This window comes from Camelus bactrianus, chromosome 12, assembly GCF_048773025.1.
Source record: "Camelus bactrianus isolate YW-2024 breed Bactrian camel chromosome 12, ASM4877302v1, whole genome shotgun sequence".
NCBI lineage: Eukaryota > Metazoa > Chordata > Mammalia > Artiodactyla > Camelidae > Camelus > Camelus bactrianus.
This window is the reverse complement of record NC_133550.1, coordinates 11,901,608-11,923,801: the sequence shown is the minus strand read 5'-3', so window position 1 is coordinate 11,923,801 and position 22,194 is coordinate 11,901,608. Positions and strand designations below refer to the sequence as shown.

The 22,194-nt window shown below is 46.7% G+C and overlaps 2 protein-coding genes and 1 long non-coding RNA gene across 9 annotated transcripts; 2 read left to right on the top strand and 1 right to left on the bottom strand.

The window, feature by feature from the left end:
• Positions 1 to 84: 84 nt before the first annotated feature.
• Positions 85 to 13,509, top strand: PAN2 (poly(A) specific ribonuclease subunit PAN2). 6 transcript variants are annotated; one of them, XM_010963852.3, is made up of 26 exons: positions 86 to 235; positions 878 to 1,300; positions 3,773 to 3,942; positions 4,054 to 4,174; positions 4,317 to 4,394; positions 4,780 to 5,047; positions 5,435 to 5,777; positions 5,983 to 6,079; positions 6,916 to 7,035; positions 7,247 to 7,366; positions 7,784 to 7,912; positions 8,038 to 8,237; positions 8,348 to 8,481; positions 8,617 to 8,723; positions 8,938 to 9,036; positions 9,154 to 9,227; positions 9,335 to 9,482; positions 9,781 to 9,924; positions 10,060 to 10,119; positions 10,346 to 10,436; positions 11,055 to 11,212; positions 11,312 to 11,455; positions 11,588 to 11,767; positions 11,895 to 11,988; positions 12,273 to 12,470; positions 12,824 to 13,509. In XM_010963852.3, exons 2-26 carry the CDS (start codon positions 1,019 to 1,021, stop codon positions 12,856 to 12,858), a joined length of 3,594 nt encoding a protein of 1,197 aa, XP_010962154.2. In that variant the 5' UTR covers positions 86 to 235; positions 878 to 1,018; the 3' UTR covers positions 12,859 to 13,509. The 6 variants fall into 6 exon arrangements, with proteins under 6 accessions (XP_045379223.2, XP_010962154.2, XP_010962152.2 ...); XM_010963850.3 differs by having other exon boundaries at positions 8,348 to 8,493; XM_010963851.3 differs by having other exon boundaries at positions 8,345 to 8,481.
• LOC123619400 (uncharacterized) lies at positions 2,879 to 22,037 on the bottom strand. 2 transcript variants are annotated; one of them, XR_012510564.1, is made up of 5 exons: positions 21,684 to 22,037; positions 8,872 to 9,158; positions 7,778 to 7,928; positions 6,925 to 7,062; positions 2,879 to 5,187 (listed from the first exon to the last, which is right to left on the bottom strand). It is a non-coding gene; the product is annotated as an uncharacterized LOC123619400 (long non-coding RNA). The 2 variants fall into 2 exon arrangements; XR_006727996.2 differs by having other exon boundaries at positions 2,879 to 5,105.
• CNPY2 (canopy FGF signaling regulator 2) lies at positions 13,933 to 17,274 on the top strand. The gene is made up of 6 exons (XM_010963853.3): positions 13,933 to 14,429; positions 15,014 to 15,126; positions 15,277 to 15,392; positions 16,258 to 16,461; positions 16,623 to 16,719; positions 17,109 to 17,274. The coding sequence occupies exons 2-6, from the start codon at positions 15,039 to 15,041 to the stop codon at positions 17,150 to 17,152; spliced, it is 549 nt and encodes a 182-aa protein (XP_010962155.1). The 5' UTR covers positions 13,933 to 14,429; positions 15,014 to 15,038; the 3' UTR covers positions 17,153 to 17,274.
• Positions 22,038 to 22,194: the final 157 nt, after the last annotated feature.

Genomic DNA, 22,194 nt, shown 5'->3' with positions numbered 1-22,194 from the left:
GCGCGCGCGCGCTGTACCTGGCTCCTTCCGATTGGCTGAGGTGAGCCCCTAGCCCTTTCTGATTGGAAGCTGTCACTGGGAGTGCGCCCTCTTTTCCGTCGTAGAGTTTGGTTGAACCTGAGGCGCGGGGGAGAATTGGGGAAACTGGAATTTCCCGCGGAGCTGACGGCGCTTGCTCTCCCCCTACTCGTTTTAATTCCACGCGCTCCAAAATATCCGCCATGGAGAAATCTTGGTAATGACCCAATCCCCGTAAACATCCCAGGAACACATCTGACCCCTACCCTAATCCCTCCTCTCCCCGCTGCCGCCGGGGGAGAATTATGGGTAATTGATTTTTCTGGTTCCCCAAGAGAATTCTGGGTAACTAGCTATTTCCATCACGTCCCCCCACCTCCGCCCCAATTGTGGGTAGATGGCCATTCTTATTTTCCCTTGGAGAATCCTGGGTAACATTGCAGAGGATTCTAGGAAACTGACTTCTCTTGTACTCACCTCTCAACCACCCACCCCCACCCCTAATTCTGGGAAACAGGCACTTTAGCTCCCTCTACCTAACTCCTACCCCTGCAGTTGCTGCTCCTTCCACTGTTGGTTCAGGAATGAACCAGGCAATGGGAGGCCTGAAGGGAGGTGAAAGGGAAGTCAAGGATTAAGTTAGCTATGGGGTGGTGGGGAGTACAGAGTGCCTAGAGAAGAGGAAGGGGCAACAGTTCTACCTCTACCCGACTTCCCAGCCCCTTCCTGCCTGCTTCATCCCCTGCTTAGCATTCTCACATCTGCCTGCTTCATCTCCCTCCTGCTGGTAAAACCTAGAACATACTAAATACAAGTACCTCGTCCTACCCCTGACTCAGCTACCTCTTTCCCTTTGCAGGTCAGGATGTCCATTCTAGGTCCACTGGTGCCATCCTGCTGAAGGTTGGGTCAGGCATCCAAAGGGGCTGTGGCAAGGGAGGGTGTGACACAGGTCTAACCTGCTGCCATCATCATCATCATCATCATCATCATCATCATCATGAACTTCGAGAGCCTGGACCCTGGACTGGCAGAGTATGCCCCGGCCATGCATTCTGCCCTGGATCCTGTCCTGGATGCCCATCTGAACCCAAGTCTGCTACAGAATGTGGAGCTGGACCCGGAGGGAGTGGCCTTAGAGGCTCTTCCTGTCCAGGAGTCAGTGCACATAATGGAAGGTGTCTACTCTGAGTTGCACAGTGTGGTGGCTGAAGTGGGTGTGCCTGTCTCCGTCTCCCACTTTGACTTGCACGAGGAGATGCTGTGGGTGGGAAGCCATGGGGTAAGAACTGTACCCCTTTGTAAGGTCTGAAAGGAGATGTTGGAGGTCTGTTCTCTGGTTTTAGCCCAAGGACAGCTGCTTTGCAGGAAGCCAGAACTAAGTTGAGGTGACAAGAATTACCTGGGTCTCTTAAGTCAAGCCAAGAGGAGGGGAGTGGAGGGAGAAGGAGGGAGTCATAGGATCCAGAGGTGGGTTACATAGGTGTTCTTATTCAGAAGGCATCGCAATTCTACCGCAATTTGCCCATTCCATGCTTTGATTTATCTTGATAACCATACCCATCAGTTAGCCTATAGCCATACAAATCCAGTCTCTAATGCTCCTCCTCTGTTTTCCATTTTTATAATTATATAACATTTAACACATATTTCTGCAACATGGAATCATTTTGTCTTCTCTGGCTGATTTTAATGTCTCTGAGAGCAGTTATCATTGTTAATTTTTTAAAATGTGTATCCATATTGCCAGTTTGCTAGGGAGCGCAAAGATTTTTTAAGAAATAGCATGGTATCCTTGGTTTATTAATTTACCTACCATACGGTGTGAATTGTTTTTCCATTGGAAGCAATGAAGTTTTTTGGTAGTACATTCATTTCAATAGGCAGTGTCTACTGCTAGGCTAGGCCCAGGGAATAAAGTGGGAATAAAACATAATCCTTGCCCTCAAGGGATTCACAGGACAATGGGGGGTGGGGGGAAGAAAAACATGAACAGATAATTTTATGGCATTTAAAAGAAATTAAAGTGTTTCACTTAATAATTATGAATTTAGGATTTAAACTAGTAAATACCAGTGTGAAAATATGTACTGGGTGTTGGTGAGCATAGCAGAGGATCAGAGGATCTCCAGAAGGAAGTGACACCTGAGCTGAGTCTTGAGAGATGAGTAGGAGTCAGGTCAAGAAGAGGGGGAAATGCTCTCTTGGCAAAAACAGTGGGATAAACAATGATTCCCAAGGTATTACACAGCAGGGTGATTGAAGAGTGTGTGAACTACAAGCAAGTAGGGTTTATTGGATGGGAAGCTGAAGCTAAAGAGTTAGACATGTCTTCATTCAACCAGTGCTTTTTGAGTACCTAATAGGTGCCAGACCTTGCTTTGGGGTCTAAGTTTGGAGTAAGCATTTAGAAAGGCAACAAAAATACCTTTATGATACATCAGGTGTTGCTTAATATCCTTAAAAAAATAAAGTGGATTAAGAGGGTTGAGATATTGAAAGGTGGGAGATGTTGCTATTTTAGGTAGTTGGTCAGGGGAGGTCTCTCTGATAAAGTCATATTTGAGTAGAGACCAGAGTGCAGGCCAGGATGTCTATTTTAATCCCGTCTAGAAGGGAGAGAGGAACCCATGCTGACTTCTGGGGGAGAACGTTCTGGAAAACCTCATATGCTGTGTTAAAAGAGCTTGGACTTGAGCCTTCAGTCCACTGAAGATTTTTATCCAGAATGGCAAGGTCTGGTTTGCATTTTGGGTGGAGTGCTGAAGTAGCAGTATACAGTTTGACTTAAGGGGGATGGGTCAGGATTCAAGTCAGTTTGCAGGATATTGTAGGAATTCACATAAAATACGATGGAGGCCTGAATGAAGCACTGTAGAGATTTATTCATGAGAACTGATTTGGGAAATATTTAGGAAGTAAATAAATAAGACTTAAGTCAGCTACCAGTGACTTACTCCTGGGTAGATCATGGTACCATAGGGAATATAATTAGGAAGAATTGAAATGGTGAATTTGATTTAGGATGTGGGGAGTTGGGGTTCTTATGGGATATCCAAGGAGAGATGTTTAGTAGGAATTTGGATGTGTAAGTCTGAAGCTTGAGGCAATGGTTCGGGCTAGGGAAGGAAATTAGGATTCATCAGCTTTAAGATGAATGGTTAAAAACTTGAGATGGGGTGAGATTACCTAAGAAGACCAAGTAGAGTGAGAAGATAGTGGGCTGGGAATAGCCATATTTCAAGAGGGGTCATAAGGGTTGCACATAAGGAGAAGGTATGAGCTAAGAGTCAGGAGTGAAACCAGGAGTGAATGATGTCATAGGAGCCAAGGGTGGAATGAGTTTCACATTCTCTCTGCTGTAGTCTGACCCACAGTATACACTTGCCACATGGATTTAGACTTGACTGTGGAACATAAGAAAGCCAGCTGGCCAATAGAGGATTGGACCTGTGTCCTTGACCTTCTGAACACTGTTATAACCAACTGAGCCATTAGCTATTCAGCAGGGTCATTGTGAGGATAAAATGAAGTAGAGTTTACAAAAGTACTCTGTAAAGTATTAAACAAACATAAGATAATATTATCAGTGTCGTTATCACTAACATTGGTGCCCAGCCTTATACCTTGGTCACTGCCAGCCAGAAAGGCCAGGCAAGAATGGAGAAAAACTGAGCAATGTCCAGTCTCTGATTTGTATCTGGGATGGCCCTTCCCCTCCACTCAAGTTGTCTCATCTTTTCATCCGTTACAGGGCCATGCCACTTCATTTTTCGGCCCAGCTTTGGAGCGCTACTCATCCTTTCAAGTCAATGGCAGTGATGACATTCGGCAGATCCAGAGCCTGGAGAATGGCATCCTTTTTCTCACAAAGAACAACCTCAAGTATATGACCCGTGGGGGTCTCATTATATTTGATTACCTGTGAGTGGCTTCTCACCTCTGGACTGGGAAAGAGGGTCCCTCATAGAGTGGGAAGGCTAAACGACTGGAAACTTGTGAGACTCTGGCCCGTCAGCTTTTCCTTTCCCACAGGCTGGATGAGAGTGAGGATATGCACAGTCTCCTGCTGACTGACAGCAGCACTCTGCTCGTTGGTGGGCTGCAGAACCACATACTGGAGATTGACCTTAACACTGTCCAGGAGACTCAGAAGGTACACGCAGGACCCAGGGCCTGAGGTTGTTAGTGGGGAGTATACCCGGGCTGGAATCGCCTGTGATGTGTGTGTGACCTTTCTGTTCCTTTGGTCTGTGGGAAGAATCATTCTCACTGGTTCCTTCCGCTTCCCTCCCCAGTATGCAGTTGAGACGCCTGGAGTCACTATCATGAGGCAGACAAATCGCTTCTTCTTCTGTGGCCATACATCTGGCAAGGTGGCGAAGTTCCATTTTCCCTCCCACCATAGGACCCTGTTTCACAGATACGTGATTGGGCTCTGTCTTTCCCTCAATTCTGGGGCTTTAGTTGGTGGGGTGGGAGGAATGAATTGAGTTCCTGCTCAGTCATGTTACACTATAAGATTATCTTCCAACCTGATGTTTTCTGTTGTGAATGGGTACCTTGGAGGCAACAGGATAAACGAGAGTTCTCTTTAGGGTCCCTTCCAGCCCTTGGCTTCTCATTTTGCCTTTTCTGTGCTTTAATTGCCTGTATTCTAGAACCTTAGTTCTTTTAGTAGGAGCCTCACAGGGTTAGGTAGATGTCAGTTCCTCTTCCTGATAACAGCGTTGGCAGATAACCAAGTTCTCAACTCTTCAGGTTTCCCTTCGAGACCTCCGTACTTTTAAGGTGGAGCATGAATTTGATGCTTTCTCAGGGAGCCTGTCGGATTTTGATGTGCACGGCAACCTGCTGGCTGCCTGTGGCTTCTCCAGCCGCCTCACCGGCCTGGCCTGTGACCGTTTCCTCAAGGTGTATGACCTGCGCATGATGCGTGCCATCACGCCACTTCAAGTACACGTGGATCCTGCCTTCTTGCGCTTCATCCCTACATATACCTCTCGTCTTGCTATTATCTCCCAGTCAGGTATGAAGGGGTTGAAGGAGCGGGTAGAAGGCGCCAGAGTATACTCCCTGGAATTTCTCTGTTGGAGAGAAAGTAACCTTTCTGAGAGGTCTCAGGGTCTCACTTAGATTTGCTCAGAGATTATAGCTTTTATTTTCTCCCTGGGTGTGAAGAACACAGGAAAAAAAAAAAAGGTGGAACAGGCAAAACAACTTCAGAACTGCCCTTTGCTGGATAGAAAATCTCCCTGTGGTTTATGGGAAGGCATCAGATAATATGTTTTCCTATCTCTAAGCATGGATTGGGGGCCTGTCTTTCCTTGATACCAGGAGAAGAGGGTAGGAAGGGCATAAAAGGATGGCTCCTTTTCACTTTCCAGGGCTCAGTGGGCTTCCTCCTCCCTCCTAGGGCAGTGCCAGTTTTGTGAGCCCACAGGCCTGGCCAACCCAGCGGACATCTTTCATGTGAATCCTGTGGGGCCTCTGCTGATGACGTTTGATGTGTCAGCCAGCAAGCAGGCCCTGGCCTTTGGGGATTCTGAGGGCTGTGTGCACCTCTGGACTGATTCCCCTGAACCTTCCTTCAACCCCTACTCCCGTGAGACCGAGTTTGCTTTGCCCTGTCTCGTGGACTCACTGCCTCCTCTGGACTGGAGCCAGGACCTGCTGCCTCTTTCCCTCATCCCTGTCCCGCTCACCACTGACACGCTTCTCTCCGATTGGCCTGCTGCCAACTCTGCTCCGGCTCCCAGGTTGTACCTCATCTCTGGGCCCAAAGGAGGGGGGGTAGGGGAAGGGCTGAAACACCAGGATTCTCTGTGAGCTCTGTTACTATCCTACTTCTTTCCTTATTTTTATCAGGCTTTAGTGTTTTCTTTTTTTCTGGCCCCTTGGGGATTGGGGATTGGATGGGCAGACACCACTACCTTCAAGCCCTAGAACTGTACTGCATTACAGGCGAGCACCCCCTGTGGATGCAGAGATTCTGCGCACCATGAAGAAGGTGGGCTTCATTGGCTATGCGCCCAACCCCCGCACCAGGCTGCGCAATCAGGTATGTTCAGGGGGGGAAGAGGCTCAGCCTCCACCTCAACTCACTGGCATTTCTGTCTTTTTCCTTTAGTAGTCCTCAGTAGTTTTTTTTAGTCAGTCAAAAAAGATTTTTTTGAAGCTTATTGAATTGAAGGTACTATATGAGGTGTTAGCAAGGATTCAGAGACTTAGATAGGGTCCTTGCTCTTAAGAAGTTCAGTATTTGGTTGGCGAAGATAAGGCCTATCCGTAACAGAAATTACTTACTCTTGTTAAATGCTAAAGGAATGTTAGAAGCATTCAGTGCCAGAGCTATTTAGAGGGAAGATGCTACTCTGGGCTAGAGTGGTCAGGGAAAGCATACTGAAAGAGGTGGATGTTGAGCTGGCAAGGTGAGAGATGGGTAGGTAGACAGTAACAGGGGAGCCTTTCAAGATGAGAGAATGGTGTTAGTAAAGGTCTCAGGAGGCTTAACGTCAGGTGCATCTGACGGGGACTATGCTGGAGCAGCTGTTAGTATTGGGAAACAGCAAGAGATGAAGTTTGGGAAGGGCCTGATTGTGAAGCCTTGAATATGGAAAAAGTGATGCAGCAGAAGGGCCATTCTGGGAGGGTGAGTTTGGTGGTGGTATGCTGGACAGAGTGAATGTGGAGGCCCAGTGTGGAAGCCATCGCCGTGGTCCAGCTGTGATGAGATAGGGCAATGGCAGCGGGAATGAAAAGGAAGCAGTGGATGCTGAAAACCCGTGAAGTTAGAAGGTTTAGGACTCAGTGACTCTTTCAATGTTGAGATAAAGGTGGGGGGAAACCAAAGATGATTATACAGCCAATGAGGATACCTCTTTTTAAAAACCCTAGATTCCTTACCGACTCAAGGAGTCCGACAGTGAATTTGACAGCTTCAGCCAGGTCACTGAGTCACCCATAGGACGGGAAGAGGAGCCACATCTCCACATGGTCTCTAAGAAATACCGCAAGGTGCTGGGGGATACCAAGGAAGGAGCCCTGGGATGTGGGGAAAGTTTCCCAGGGAAGGAGAGTCATATGGGGAAGGATTCAAGGCCTCATTCAAGAAGCCTTCACCTATCACTCAACTCAGGAAGGAGGTTTTGGGGAAGGTTATGGCTACTGCAAAGATTTAAGGGATTCAGAGGGTATCTTCATCTTGCTCAGACTGTTTCTGCTTCAGGTGACCATCAAATACTCCAAGCTAGGGCTGGAGGACTTTGACTTCAAACACTACAATAAGACACTATTTGCTGGGTTAGAGCCCCACATCCCCAATGCCTACTGTAACTGCATGATCCAGGTAAGCCTGGGTCTTCCTGCGGCTTGAACATGCCTACTGCTTTTCTTCTTCCCTGTGGCCCACAACCCTTACTCTTTTTTCAGAACCCCCAACAAGCCCACTTTAGCTTCCTTTACCATTCTTTCTTGCCCCATGGTCTTCAGGTCTCCTGTAAACTTTCCTTCTTCAGTGGACTTCTGCTTTGTGTTCTCCATCGGCTTTTCTTTTTAAAATTTTTTTTTGAGGGAAGTAATGAAGTTTATTTATTTATTTACTTGATGGAGGTATGGGGATTGAACCCAGGACCTCAGGCATGCTAAGCATGCCTCTACCAGTTGAGCTATACCCTGCCCCCCCCCCCCCCGGCTTTCTTAACCTTCCCATCCCTCTTCCTCTCTGCACAGTTGCCTGCATCATTTCTCCTGCTCTTACCTCCAGGTGCTCTATTTCCTGGAACCTGTTCGCTGTCTAATCCAGAACCACCTTTGCCAAAAGGAATTCTGCCTGGCATGCGAACTGGGCTTCCTCTTCCACATGTTGGACCTCTCCCGAGGTGACCCTTGTCAGGTCAGTGCCTGGAGACCTGGGACAATAAAGCAGAAGGGAGGTGGACAGTAGGCAGGGCAGCGCTCTATAAATGGTCACAAAAGAGAAAATAACCCTTTTCCACCAACACACTTCCTGGATTCCAGGGCAGTAACTTTCTTCGGGCGTTCCGCACCATTCCTGAGGCCTCAGCCCTTGGTCTGATTCTGGCTGACTCGGATGAGGCTTCAGGCAAGGGCAATCTGGCCAGGCTCATTCAGAGGTGGAATCGCTTCATCCTCACTCAACTGCATCAAGATATGCAGGAGCTGGAAGTACCCCAGGCTTATCGAGGTGCTGGAGGCAGGTATGGAATTGGGACAGGAATAGTTAAAGCCATTGTGACAGGCCCCTCGGTGACTTTTGGGTCTCCTAACTCCCTCAGTGTGAATATACTGCCCTCCTCACTCTTAGCAGCTTTTGCTCATCGGGGGACTCTGTCATCGGGCAGCTGTTCAGCTGTGAGATGGAAAACTGCAGCCTCTGCCGCTGTGGCAGTGAGACCGTGCGAGCCTCATCCACCCTCCTCTTCACACTCTCCTACCCTGAGGGTAGCAACAGTGGTATACCCCGCAGCTGGGTTGGGGAGGCTCCCCCGAATGTCCTGTAACATCAGGGAAAGGGTGTTGGGGGCCTAATGGTGGATACAGGGAGGACCTGGAGTGAAGCATTCAGTTTCCCCTCAGATAAAACCGGGAAGAACTGTGACTTTGCTCAGGTGCTGAAGCGAAGTATCTGCCTGGAGCAGAATACACAGGCCTGGTGTGACAACTGTGAGAAGTACCAGCCCACGGTGAGTGGGCTGTTGCACTGGACTAGAGTCCTGCCATGTTGGGGACTTGGCCATGGTCTCATCTGGGACTGGCTGGGTCAGCACTGCCATCCAGAGATCTGTGGGGAGTGGGAAGAACCCTAGTTTGAGGATACAGATTCAGGCTTACCTGTTTCTGTTGGGGTTTCTTTTCCTATAGGCTCCCTGCCATTCCTCGTTTGTTTTATTTTCTCAGATTCAGACCCGCAACATCCGCCATCTGCCAGATATTCTTGTCATCAATTGTGAGGTGAATAGCCTGAAAGAAGCTGATTTCTGGAGAATGCAGGCTGAGGTAAGGACTGGGGCTGGAAACAGACCTTTAGGAGTACTTTGTAGTTTTCTCCCTCTTCTGACCTCCATGTATGATTGATGCTCCTGAGGAATTGGATATTTTCTCCTTTGTGTTCAGGTTGCCTTCAAGATGGCAATAAAAAAGCATGGTGGGGAGATCTCCAAGAGCAAGGAGTTTGCTTTGGCTGACTGGTAGGTTACTGTCTGTGGAGCACTCACAGGATTGAGCTACCCAGTGGCTCCTCTTGTCACTGGCTAGATCTCCTCAGGACAAATTTCTAATTCTTTTATCCTGATAGGAAGGAACTAGGGAGTCCAGAGGGCATGCTGATGTGTCCCTCCATTGAGGAGCTGAAGAATGTCTGGCTTCCTTTCTCCCTTCGAATGAAGATGACTAAGAACAAAGGGCTGGATGTTTGCAATTGGACTGATGGGGATGAGATGCAGGTTGTTGAAAAACTGGGAAGAGGAGGGGGAATGAGGGAGAAAAGTTCGGGGCAGAAGCAGGGCAAGGGGAAGGTGGAACTTAGTATAGGAAAAAAGAGGAATAAGGCCTAGTAATTCACCAGTTGTGGGCTTCTCCAGAGTGATTCAGTTCAGGGTTGGGAGTCACAGATGGGCTAGGATGGAGAGTCCCTACCCTGGTCCCCTGTCCCCATACCCCAAACTCCCTGTCCTCTATCCCCCTTCCCCTTCCTTCCCCAACCTTAAACTTAGCTTAGCAGCCTGGGTACCCCCCTCACAGTGGGGCCCAGCCAGGGCAGAGGAGGAGCATGGTGTCTATGTGTATGACCTGATGGCTACTGTGGTACACATCCTGGACTCACGCACAGGGGGCAGCCTGGTGGCTCACATCAAAGTTGGAGAGACCTACCACCAGCGCAAAGAGGTGAGTGAGGTAATACAGGGCAGGGACACTCCTGGTGATGGCCACAAAGGAGTCCCAGGTCTGTCCTTATCTCGAGTCTGAGCCAGAGTGGTTCAGCCATCACTTTGGTATCAGTCTTTCTCTGTATCTCCACAGGGCGTTACCCACCAGCAGTGGTATCTCTTCAATGACTTTCTCATTGAACCTATTGATAAGGTTAGTTGTAACACATTCCATTCCCCCTTTCATCTCCCCCTTTCCTAGCATCCTCATCCTCAGTGCCCGAGAATGCCAGGCAGATTCAGGAGGGAGGGATGGGTCCTCAGTAATAAAAAGCATTAGCAGAGCTAAAAATAGTACCTGAGTCCTGTCTTCTCTCTGACTTGGGAAAGAAGGGAAAGGGGGCATATATGTAGGCTACTGAGTGCTTTTTCTCTTTTAGCATGAAGCTGTGCAGTTTGACATGAACTGGAAAGTGCCTGCTATCCTTTATTACATCAAAAGGAATCTTAATTCCAAATACAACCTGAATAGTAAGTGGTACAAAGTAGACCCAAGGGTGTGGGCAGTTTAGATTTGTCTTCAGGAAGAGCTCTGAGAAATAGCTTGTTAAGATTAGGATTGGTAATCAGTGTTACCAGGTAATCAGTTTCCAGGTAAAGAGATTCCTGCTTCTCAGGGCTTAAATTTAGAAGCTGGAGATCCTGAGGGTGTATGGGAAGAGGTGATGGAGAAGAAGTCTGATCAGAATGGCTAAGATTATGATTTTGAGCCTAGCCATTCCTATCCCCAAGTGTAGGTCTCTTCTTTTTTTGGCAATAAACTCATTATTAAGTCCCTTTTTAGTATCTTTAAACCATAATTTCTCTGTAACTTTATTTTTCTGAATTTTCTAAGCTAAAGTTCAAAGTGAAAATCTTATTGTCTCCTCTCTGTTGACTTTTGTTTTCTCTTAGCATATTTCCTGATCAGTTTCTGATTTGACCTGTTCCATCTATCTCCTCTGTTTGTCAGACATGATCTTTTTACTCACGTGCTTGGATTATTGAGGGAACACAGTGTAGACCTGGTCTCTAGTCAGACGCTCTGGCTTCCCTCCCCTGGTCCCTTCCCTTTCCCCAGCTGTCTGTCTTCTGGATTCTCCCTTCCAGTCAAGAACCCTATTGAGGCAAGTGTTCTACTGGCTGAAGCCTCACTAGCACGGAAGCAGCGGAAAACACATACTACCTTTATTCCACTGATGCCAAATGAGATGCCACAGGTTGGGGACCTGGTGGGCTTAGACGCTGAGTTTGTCACCCTTAATGAGGTAACCAAGACCAAAAGGGTGGGGTGTTGGAACAGAACTCTGAAGATATTAGGAGTCATAAGCATTTCTCTGATTTTCTTACTAAGTCTTTCCACGTAGGAGGAAGCAGAGCTGCGCAGTGATGGCACCAAGTCTACAATCAAGCCTAGCCAGATGTCAGTAGCGAGGATTACCTGCGTTAGGGGCCAGGGACCCAATGAAGGCATCCCCTTCATTGATGACTACATCTCTACCCAGGAGCAGGTATTAGGATGTTGGAGGTGCAAATGAAACAAGCCCTGTGCTTATACAGGGTGCCCTAAAACCCAGGGAAGAGTGGCAGGGGGAACTGTGCGCCTCGCCTCCTGGACGACTTGCCCTTTTCTCTATCCCTAGGTGGTGGATTACTTGACTCAGTACTCGGGGATAAAGCCAGGAGACCTTGATGCCAAGATTTCCTCTAAGCACCTCACAACTCTGAAGTCTACCTATTTAAAGCTTCGTTTTCTCATAGACATTGGAGTCAAGTTTGTGGGTCATGGTCTGCAGAAGGACTTCCGGGTTATCAACCTCATGGTTCGGGCAGGGCTTTTTTAAGAGTCTTCTTTGCATGTGGTCCCTCCAGGGTATACATCGTGCATTTGGGGAAATGGGAAATTATAGATCCCCTGCCTTCAGCCTCTTACTCTTTTATCCCTGGCAGGTGCCCAAGGACCAAGTCCTTGACACTGTTTATCTATTTCACATGCCCCGAAAGCGAATGATTTCCCTGCGATTCCTTGCTTGGTACTTTCTAGGTGAGTTGCTCTGCCCTGGAGGCCCTTGTGGTGCTCAGGAAGAACATAAAAAAGTATAACAGACCAAGGGGAGCAGGGAGGACCCTGAGTTAGTGGTGAGAGTTATTAACAGATTTAATTAGTTTCACGATCCCTTCTCTGCACTAGGGATGATGTGTAGCTCTTTCTCGTAAGGGCAGTCGGGTTTTTTATTACAGTTTATTGAGAGTTGGGGATGTGAGTAGAGGACATGTTCTTACCTCCCTTTGCTAGGTTCCAAACTATTCCGCCTCTACTTCCCCCAGACCTGAAGATTCAAGGGGAGACCCATGACAGTATTGAGGATGCCCGCACAGCTCTTCAGCTTTACCGAAAGTATCTGGAACTAAGCAAAAATGGCACTGAGCCTGAGTCCTTCCACAAAGTGCTCAAGGGCCTTTATGAGAAAGGCCGAAAGATGGACTGGAAGGTGCCTGAGCCTGAGGGCCAGACAAGTCCCAAGAGTAAGGCCTGGGATGGGACAGGGGAAACTAGACTAGGGGGTTTTGATTGCATATGTGAAAATTATACCCACCATAGTAAGAATGACATGATGTTAACAACTGTACTACCCCAGCCTTAATATTTGTAAAGCACTTAACACTTTACAAATCACTTAATCCTCTCAAAATTCAGTGAAACAGATTTTATTATTGAAATTCTCTATTGGTCCTAACCTCCTCTTGCCCAATTCTGAAGTGTTTGGAGCAGATCCATGCCCTTTTTTCTCTTGCTTTTTTCCTTCATAAGTAGTATCCTAGGTGCTTTTTCTCTGCTCACCTTAAGAGTCAATGCTTTTGGTTTTGCCTCTTGACAGATGCAGCTGTCTTCTCCTCAGTGCTGCCGCTCTGACCTCATCGTCTCCCAATGAACAACTCCCTCTCCCTTCAATGTTCTGTGGCCCAAGAACTGGGAGATGGCTTCCCAAGTTGGCTATACCCTGTCTACTTCCAGAATTGGACCTGCTCAGGGTCTACAGATGGTGCTATTAATAGAACTGGAATGCAGCAGAATTGTTGCAAAGGGTCTAGGAGCCAGATTCCTTTTTCATCCTTTGCAGAATAGTGGGCGAGAAACAGTCTAGAATTGACCCAGATGGAAAATAATTAGCATTCTTAATAAATATCCTGGGTAATTAATACTCAGGCAAAGAAGCTCCTGGAACCAAAACTTTTCAGTTCCTACTTAGTAAGTACTGAAGTCCGAGACAATGACATGATACAACAATAGTTCAAGACCTAGCTCAAGTCTCTGCCTGAGGGATGCCTGGAGGGGCCAACATTTAGGGTCTTGGTGGCCCCAGCAAACCAGTGTTGCCAACATCATCATTGCCAAAAGGGCCTTTGGGTCCTAGACTAAGCTTGGCTGTTGGCTTCACTCCTGCTGACAGCTGAGAAGCATCTGTCTTCCATCCACTCTCCTGTCCTAAGTCTTGTTTTCTTGTTATTTTTTTAAAATTTTGTTTTAAACTGCATGTTTTATAAAATAAAACCAAAAATATTATTACGTGTCATCTATCTCACTAGAAACGTGCCACTGTGTGGTTCTCTGACTTCAGCCCTCATCTCCTTTGTGTTGGCGTTACTACTGGTAAAAAACACTAAGGCTTTCTTTCAAATTTACACCTAGAAATCAAAGTAAAGCTCTGGAGTCCAAAGTTAAGGATTTTGAAGGAGTAGAATTATGTCTCTCCTGGGCAGTGTTATGTCTTTGCTGTGGCAGCGTAGAAGCCTAAGGTCGGATTCTTTTAAGACGTACAGTATGGTTTCCCTGTTAAATGTGTAAAAGGGGAGTTGGAGAAGCTGACAAACTACAGGTCCCAGGACATCTTAAAACCTGTAGTTACTACCAAAGAATTGTGTGGTGCTGCGGTGCTTCCTGGGAGATGTAGTTTTCTCGGTACTGAAACCAGGGCTTCTCAGCGGCTAGCAGCGCACCTTTCTTTTTGAAGGTCCCAGCCCACCTAGACTGGCAAGCGCGAGCTTGACAGCCTCCATGCACCACGTCGGGCTCTGTCCCTGCTTCAAGCCACTCCTATTCTTCAGCTGGCCCCTGGTGGTCACGTGGAGCTGCTCGCCACGCAAGTCTGGGTCCTGAGAGCCACCGGGGTCCTCGCTGCCTGGGAGCCGCTCCTAGGCTGCCTGTTCGCGCGAGAGTTTGGAGGGGCGGGCTTGGGGTCGGTCTTCGGTGTGGGGCTCATACTACAGCGCATCCAAGCCCTGCTTAGCGGTCCGCTTAGGGTGCGAGGAGCTGAGCTGGCTCAGGCGGTCTCCGGGGCACCCCGCGTCTGGAAAGCGCAGGAGCGCTCTGGAGAAGCCTGGACAGCCCCGCTTCCCCGCAGCCAGGTGGTAGGGTCGGAAGCTAAAGTGAGAATCCGGCTGTCTTCCAGCGCCTGGGCCACAGCGGCGGCCCTGGGAGCAGAGGTGGGACGGATGCGAGTGGCACTGAGGGTCGGGGATGGACTGGAGCGAAGGCAATGGCGGGGTCTTAGAAAGGGGGCTGGTCCGCATGGGGGATAACTTATAGGTTGGTGTTAGGGATGCAGTAATCTTCGGTGCTGGGTCCAAATAGGCCTCAGTTTTTGAGTGCTCTTCGCCAGTCAGCTACCTCGCTACCTCCTGGCCAGAATCATCTACTCTCCTTGCCAGCAGCTCCTCTGTGCTTGTCGTCCTTGTTAAATCGCCAACCACCGATCCGTAGCTGCCACATAGGACTGTGAGTCCTAGGCAGCCGACGCCTAAGTACTGACATCTAGGGCCTCACCTGTCGACGTAGTGTCTGGGGCTGAGCCCCAATTCCGGGCTTGAGCTCTCACCCACCGCCCCTGGGAATCCGGGTCCTTGAGCGCCAGAACAGAGGAACCCCTTTGTGTCCCGGCTATTTCCTGGAAAGTAGAGCCAGATCACACTGAGGCCTTTGTAGGCCTGGGGGGGAGGGGGGGCGGTAGGCAGCAGGGGAGAGTGGAGCCGGCTCCTCACACCTATGCTTTATTTCAATCCAAACCCAGGTGGAGCAACCCCATTACGCTAAAGATGAAAGGCTGGGGTTGGCTGGCCCTGCTTCTAGGGGCCCTGCTGGGAACTGCCTGGGCTCGGAGGAGCCAGGATCTACACTGTGGAGGTAAAGGCACGAAAGAAGAAATGGGAGGAAAGGAGGTGGGGGAGAAAGCGCCTTGAGAGGGCATGGGATCCAAGACCTGAGAAAAGGATGAATGGAAATCCCTGGGTTGATTCTTTTCTCCACTCCCTCCCCCGCCTCCCCTTGCACCAGCTTGCAGGGCTCTGGTGGATGAACTAGAGTGGGAAATTGCCCGGGTGGATCCCAAGAAGACCATTCAGATGGGCTCTTTCCGAATCAATCCAGATGGCAGCCAGTCAGTGGTGGAGGTAACTGTGACTGTTCCCCCCCCAAAACAACTCAATCTTTGAATGAGAACTTAACTGATTAAAGAGGGACCTTAGTTTAATAGAAATGAAGAAAACATTGACCCACAGAAGTGTCTAAAAGATTAGGCTGTCTCATTTGGAAAAGGCTGGAGGCTTATAACCTATGCACTTGCTTCCTGGCTCCAAACCTTAATACTCTGTTTCTGCTGTAGAAGTTGTTAGCAGACGGAACCTTGATTAGCCCCCTTATTCATATCCTTAATCCACATGACTTGTGTTTTCACTACGGCAGTATGGTATACATACAAACATTCGTTCGAAAAAGAGGTAGGTCTTATCCTTATATTTAGGAAATTTATTTTAGTTGAAAACATAACACACATGACATAAACCTGTACCTAGTGAGCATCTGAGAAACGTTATGGTTATGATCCTTGTGAAATGCTTTAATAGTTATCCTCAAAGCCTGCACTACCTCTCTAATGCTTTCCCACTGAGGGCAGGTATTAGTCGCATTTCAATACAAAAAGAAAATCATTACCTTACATACCAAAAAATGAAAGGAATTCAAAAATTTTTTTAAATGAAGAGAATTCAAATGGAGAGAACACATAATTGACTAGGGTTAATCAAAGAGGCCGTTTATCTATAATTTGGAGCTAATGACACCTATTTTATTTTTGAGGCTCGTGTAACGAAGTAAAATAAGATCATATATCAGAACTACACAAATCATACTGTTTTTAAATTAGGGAAGGCTTTTTAGAATAGGTTGGTTGAGCTAGATTTGGAAGGAAAAGTAAGGAAATAAATTACTAATGTACAGAGGTAGAAGAATGTGACCCAAGGCTGAGGACATTTCTAGGTGCCTTATGCTCGCTCAGAGGCCCACCTCACAGAGCTGCTCGAGGAGGTGTGTGACCGGATGAAGGAGTATGGGGAACAGATAGACCCTTCCACCCACCGCAAGAACTACGTGCGTGTAGTGGGCCGGAATGGAGAATCCAGTGAACTGGATCTACAGGGCATCCGAATTGATTCAGACATCAGCGGCACCCTCAAGTTTGCGGTAAGCTATGGGAGTGGGCAGCTGGTTCTTGGAAATTAGGGGAGTTATTGGAGAGCCCAAGTGGAAAGTTGGGTTAATTTCTTTGTCCTCCTCTCTGGAGGTGGAGACCAGAGGCTTCCTCTTGTTGTCCTCTCTTACTCGTTTCTCCCTTGGGTTGACAGTGTGAGAGCATTGTGGAGGAATATGAAGATGAACTCATTGAATTCTTTTCCCGAGAGGCTGACAATGTTAAAGACAAACTTTGTAGTAAGCGAACAGGTAAGCTACTGCCACTTTACCTCCCATCCTCACAGCCCTGTGGAACCTGGCACATTCTCTAGCGTGTGTCCCACCCCCACTCCTCCAGTACCCTCCTAACAACACCCCCCAACCTAATCCTCTGAAACTAGCTCAAGCTTCGACTTCCATTACATATGGCGTAGAAGCCTGGGTTGTTTCTCTCCCTTCTCTGTCAGCTTTCAGAATTTGAGGCTCCCTCACCTGAGATACAAGTGAGAGGACATAAGAATGTTTTCTCGTTTAAAAGCACATGCTCTGAAAAATGGTGGGGGGGTGGTGTCCATTTGCTTTGAAGTATTTTTCTTGATAGTGGCATATATCAGTATGAGAGTGGCATTTTCTTTCAAACTGTTATGTGCTATTTGCAGATCTCTGTGACCATGCCCTGCACATATCGCATGATGAGCTATGAACCACTGGAGCAGCCCAGAATGACAGGCTTGATGGATCACCCCCAGGAGGGGAAGAGGGTGGCAATGCCTTTTATATTATGTTTTTACTGAAATGAACTGAAAAAATATGAAACCAAAAGTATGAACTGTGTTGTCTTTTCATGCCCAGAATTGGCCCTTACGTTAGGCTTGAAAATAGGGGATTCCAGACTGGAAAGAAAAGAGAAGGAAGAGCTTTGGAAACGATGTAGCACAACGGTAGGAGGAGCCTGAAGCTCTCATTCTTTTGCCATCTGAGATTCCTGCTGGACTCACAAACTAGATAAGCATTGATTTGGTGCCTATTCAACATAATGTGTTTAGAGTCTAATTATAGCAAGAAGAGGAACCTCTATGAATAAGCTAGGAAACATAAATAAGTGTATGGTAGTATAGAATTCTAGAAATTTCTTGTATTCATCCTGATGAAACATAAGGTAAGACAGAGCTTCATCTTGAAGGAAACAGATCATTCTTCCCTCCCTGCCCTTCCAGATGGAGGGATCGGCAAGAGCAGACAGGAGGGAGCAAATGGATGTGATCAACTCAGCTGAAAAGGAAAGGCTTTGTCAGATAGGGAGAAATGAGGTAAGGAATGGTATTTAATGAAAAGCCTTGCTTGGTGGCCTAAGCTTTCAGATTTGATGCCAACAGCAACACTAAAGTATACATTTTATCATCTCCATCACTAGGCATTGTCAGTCTGGACCATAAGTCTGTCTCCACTTTTTGTGGGTAGAGATTCTGTACTGGGGCATAGGGATGAAAATATAAAGGATACCTTCTCTGAGGAGCTTCTCAAAACACTCTCATGCTGAGGTGTGGCTGTCTCAGGGTTTGGAATGGAACATTTCGGCCCCAGAAAAGCCTCAGGGGGAGAACACCTGTTTTTCAGGTTTATTCGATTTCAAAGACTTTTTAAACTAAGCACTTTAGAAGCTAAAGGGAGCTTGGAGGTCATCTAGTTTACCTCTGCAGATTTTACAGATGAGGAGACTGAGACCTAGAGAAATCATAGGTCCTGAAGTTCTATATTTAGTGGCAAAACTGGATCTATAAGTTAGTGTTCTCAAGTGTCAATCTGATCTAATATAGCTGTGAAGTAGCTTCTCCTTTAAGTCTTTTTTCCTCCTAAGATCTTGCACTAAGCCCTGGCACACAGATTGAATATAGTCACAAAGCTTTCTCATACCACAAATCCCTGTGAAACCTAACAATTAACTAGCCCAGGGTAAGCACCCTGATGTTAGTTGACAACTAAACTCAGGGTCTGGTGCTAATTCCTTCTTCTCTCATCAGTCATAAGAGATGCTGTCAAATAGTTTTCCACACTAGCTGTTACTAACCTTTATTTCTTCTGTGATGCATGTAAATAATGTTCACATGCTTCATATCCCTGTGAGTATACCCAGGATTCTGTCCATTGCCTGCTTGGTGTCTAAAAAGTTCTTACTCTGACACCAGAAAACTTACCAGAGCCTAAGTGAGAGTGCTCTTATAGGGACCTTGAAACTTTTAATTTACAAAAAAGCAAATTATTTACAAGTTTTAATAAATAAAACAAGTTTAATACTAACCAGTAATAAATTACCTGGGGTACACCTCACTGGTTTGGCAAGGTATAGCTGTTCAGAACTCTCCAGTCACTGGGACACAGGCATGTCTCATATAAGGAAGAGTGGACATTATTATCCTTGACTTGATCCTCAGAAAGCCAGGAGGATATACTTTGCATATCTTTTAATTCATATCCCAGGGTAGCACAAGGAATCCATGAATTTATCTGAACCTTTCTGGAGGCTCACTATAACAAATTATTCTAGTCCAGTATTTGGTAGAGCATACACTCAACCTTGCATATCTGGTTACACCTTAAGTTCTAGATGCCTTCTAAATGAGTTTATCAGTAAAATGTTAGAATTTAAAGAAACATTCCCAAAGACAGTGTTAAATGAGATCCAGGTGTGACTAGGAAATTGTATATGTGAAAACCTAGTCCTTTAAAAATAAGTTTTAGAGGATTTTTTGCTGTAAAAAGGATTCAGAACAAGAATAGGATTCCTTTAAATACAGAACAAAGATGAGCAGCAAGGGGAAAAGAACTAGTATATGATAAATACTCAGAACAAGCACATACACACACTTAGTTAATTGTTACAACTCTAAGAAATATTAGATGTTACTCCCATTTTACAAGTGAAGTAACCAGGCTCAAAGAGGGACGGGGGAGCCAAGGCTTCAATCTTATTCCTAGGCCAAAGGAGTCTCCATGTAGTCCCCAGTGGCTATATAAAGTAATACTTCTTTTATTTCTTTGAAAACTACCTTCAAGTTTGAACATGTGTTCTCTGAATCTAGTAATATACAGTAAAAAAAAGCACTATGTCCTCTTTTCAGTCATTTTTCCAGGCTGATTATTCCCTGTAAGAAGTCCATTCTACCTCCCTGGTCATTTTAGGTGCTAAATGTTTGTCTCTCCTACTTTTATTACTTGCATTCTGGGAGGGTCACCATTTATCATGTATTTCAGGTATGAGGGTACAAAGGTTTTACAGGATGAATAAGACTATAGTTCCTTATCTTTTAAAATATTGTTAAATATAGCAACACACTGAACTGATGTGCCAGGAGATAGTTAACAATGACTCAAAAGTCCCCTTCCTGAATTGCAGCTGATTATTTACAGTCATCACCATATAAAGTAGCTAGTAGTTAAGATACAGCTTCTGGAGTAAGGCCAACCTAGGTCTGAATTCTAGCAATCCAGTAGCAAGCTATGGCCCTGAGCAGGATACTTCATCTAAATCTTGGTTTCCTCCTCTGTAGATATACTAATATTACCTACATCCCTTAGAGTTGTGAGGATTAATTAAGATAATGCATGTACCACATTCAAATAGTATCTGTAAATATTAAGCATTCAATAAATTTTAGCTATTACCCATTAAATAAGAGTTTGGTTTACTGATAATGGATTTAAGTTTAGGCTGCATTCTTCCACTTATCCTTGGCCACTAGGGGGCACCGTTGCCTCTGTCCATTTTTTAAGAGGTCATCCCAAGGTCAAGATGACCTCAATTCTCAGCCTTCTGTCCATTGCCCCTTCCAGTTCTCAGGCACTTAGTTGTATTTGGACCTAGAGCTCATTTGGCTGCTTTATGCATGTTAATCCTTCTTTCTTAACTTTTTCCCACCTCCCCAGGTCCCAGCCATGTTCAGAGAAACTCTATGCCAGCTCCTAGGAGTTTCCATTTAGTCCCTTTGATCCCTAGGCTTTCCCATTGGCCTTATACCACAGGATGCCAGGACTAAATAGCTTCAAAACAAGTCTAAGAAAGTCCTCATGACACTAGGCTCCAGGACACTGTGAACATTATTGTTCCCCACTCTTACCCCAATCACTAGGACTCCAAAATAGGTTACCCTTATGGCCACTCAGTAATATCCCTTTGGTAGCCTCACCCTGAGAATGCCTCCTGTCTCTTAGGGCACTGGAGTTCAGTCCTCTGGTCTGCTGGCTAGTCTCTGGTTAATAGATGATTAACCAGAGAGAAGAAACAAGGCCAGACTATTCTAGGGTTAGGAGGAAACCCTCTGTGAGATCCTAAATTGGGAGCAAATATTGATCAGTGGAGCTTTGAAGTCACCGAGGAGATAGCTGAGGTCAGTGCTCCTCTGGGACACTGCTTGGCTTCTCTTTATGACGTTCTTTCCTGAAACCTACCGATCTGATCCCAAGCCAGAGGAGCATTGGTTCATAGGTGTAAAGCTGAGTATGAGAAAACTTGGGAAGGAAAAATGGTGTCCTTCTTTTTCCAAGTTCAAGCTATAAACTAGGTTCTTTATAAGGTCTATCTAAACCTGGCTTAGATGGTACTGAGACCTCTGAACTTTATTACTGCTATGTGAGGAGATAAAAGGACTGTTCACTTGGGGCTTGGGTTTGTAGATAAGGTGTCCTGGTCCTTGGGTTAGTTCCCCTCTGTCCTTGGGTCAATGGAAATGTTAGGCTTAGGGAGGTAGAAAGGTCCTATGGTCTCATCTACCCAGAGGAATTAATGAAGAGTGATTTGTAAGATCACTTTAGTGCCATGGTTCATTTAATGGCCTCTAGGGAGCACAGGATAAGCGTGTATAGAAGATAGCCAAGTAAGTGGAAAGGTCCAGAGGCCCTATGGGAGTGACGGGAGTGATGTGACAAGAAGGGAGGGTGCCTAAATGCCTTATTTGGGATGAAGTGTTGGTCTGCAACTCCTTATCTTATGGCTAGATACGGGGTGGACTGGCTGTATGGGGTTATGTGACTGGAGTGACAGTGAGACTAATGCCCAGGACCCAGAGGCTCTGGCCTGTGCTGGAAGCCTTCATATTAAGAGGGCATTTGTAAGACTTGGATTTCCCGGCACTAGACACACCAACTGACAGCTGGATGGATATTCAAGCTACTGCCTTTGCTTTCCTTCTCTGCATACTGGGGTCTGTTGGTATCTATAATACCATGGCTCTACTTACCTCAAATGATCTCCACCAAGTAGCCAACTCTGGCAACACAGCCTGTGTCCACATGATGTCACCTCTCTGGCCATTAAGCCATTGACCAAAGACATTGTTCAAAACTGCAGGCCAAGAAAGTAGGAGGAACGGGCCATGATCAGTTGCCGTGATAGTATATTAAGGGGTTGGCTTCCGAGAACCTTCAAAGGTCGAAGTCCTTGAGGCTTTTTTCTCTAATATCCACTTCAAATTAACCCCACGTGTGTTAAGGGCAAGGGGAAAAGCCTAAGAAGGAAGTTAACTGAGTTCTCAGGCAAATACTTAACCACCTACACGCTCCCCTCGGCCCATCCACCCTTAATTAGCCTCCCTCGGACAGTCCAATCCTCCCCGCCACAACAGCTGTCAACGGCTTAGGACCCGCCCCCCACGCACACTGGACCAATGGCCGAGCCCGGGGCGAGTCCCCTGAGAGGGGGCGGGAGTGCGTTCCGGGCGGTAGGCGGGGCCTCGCTGAGGACCCCGGGCT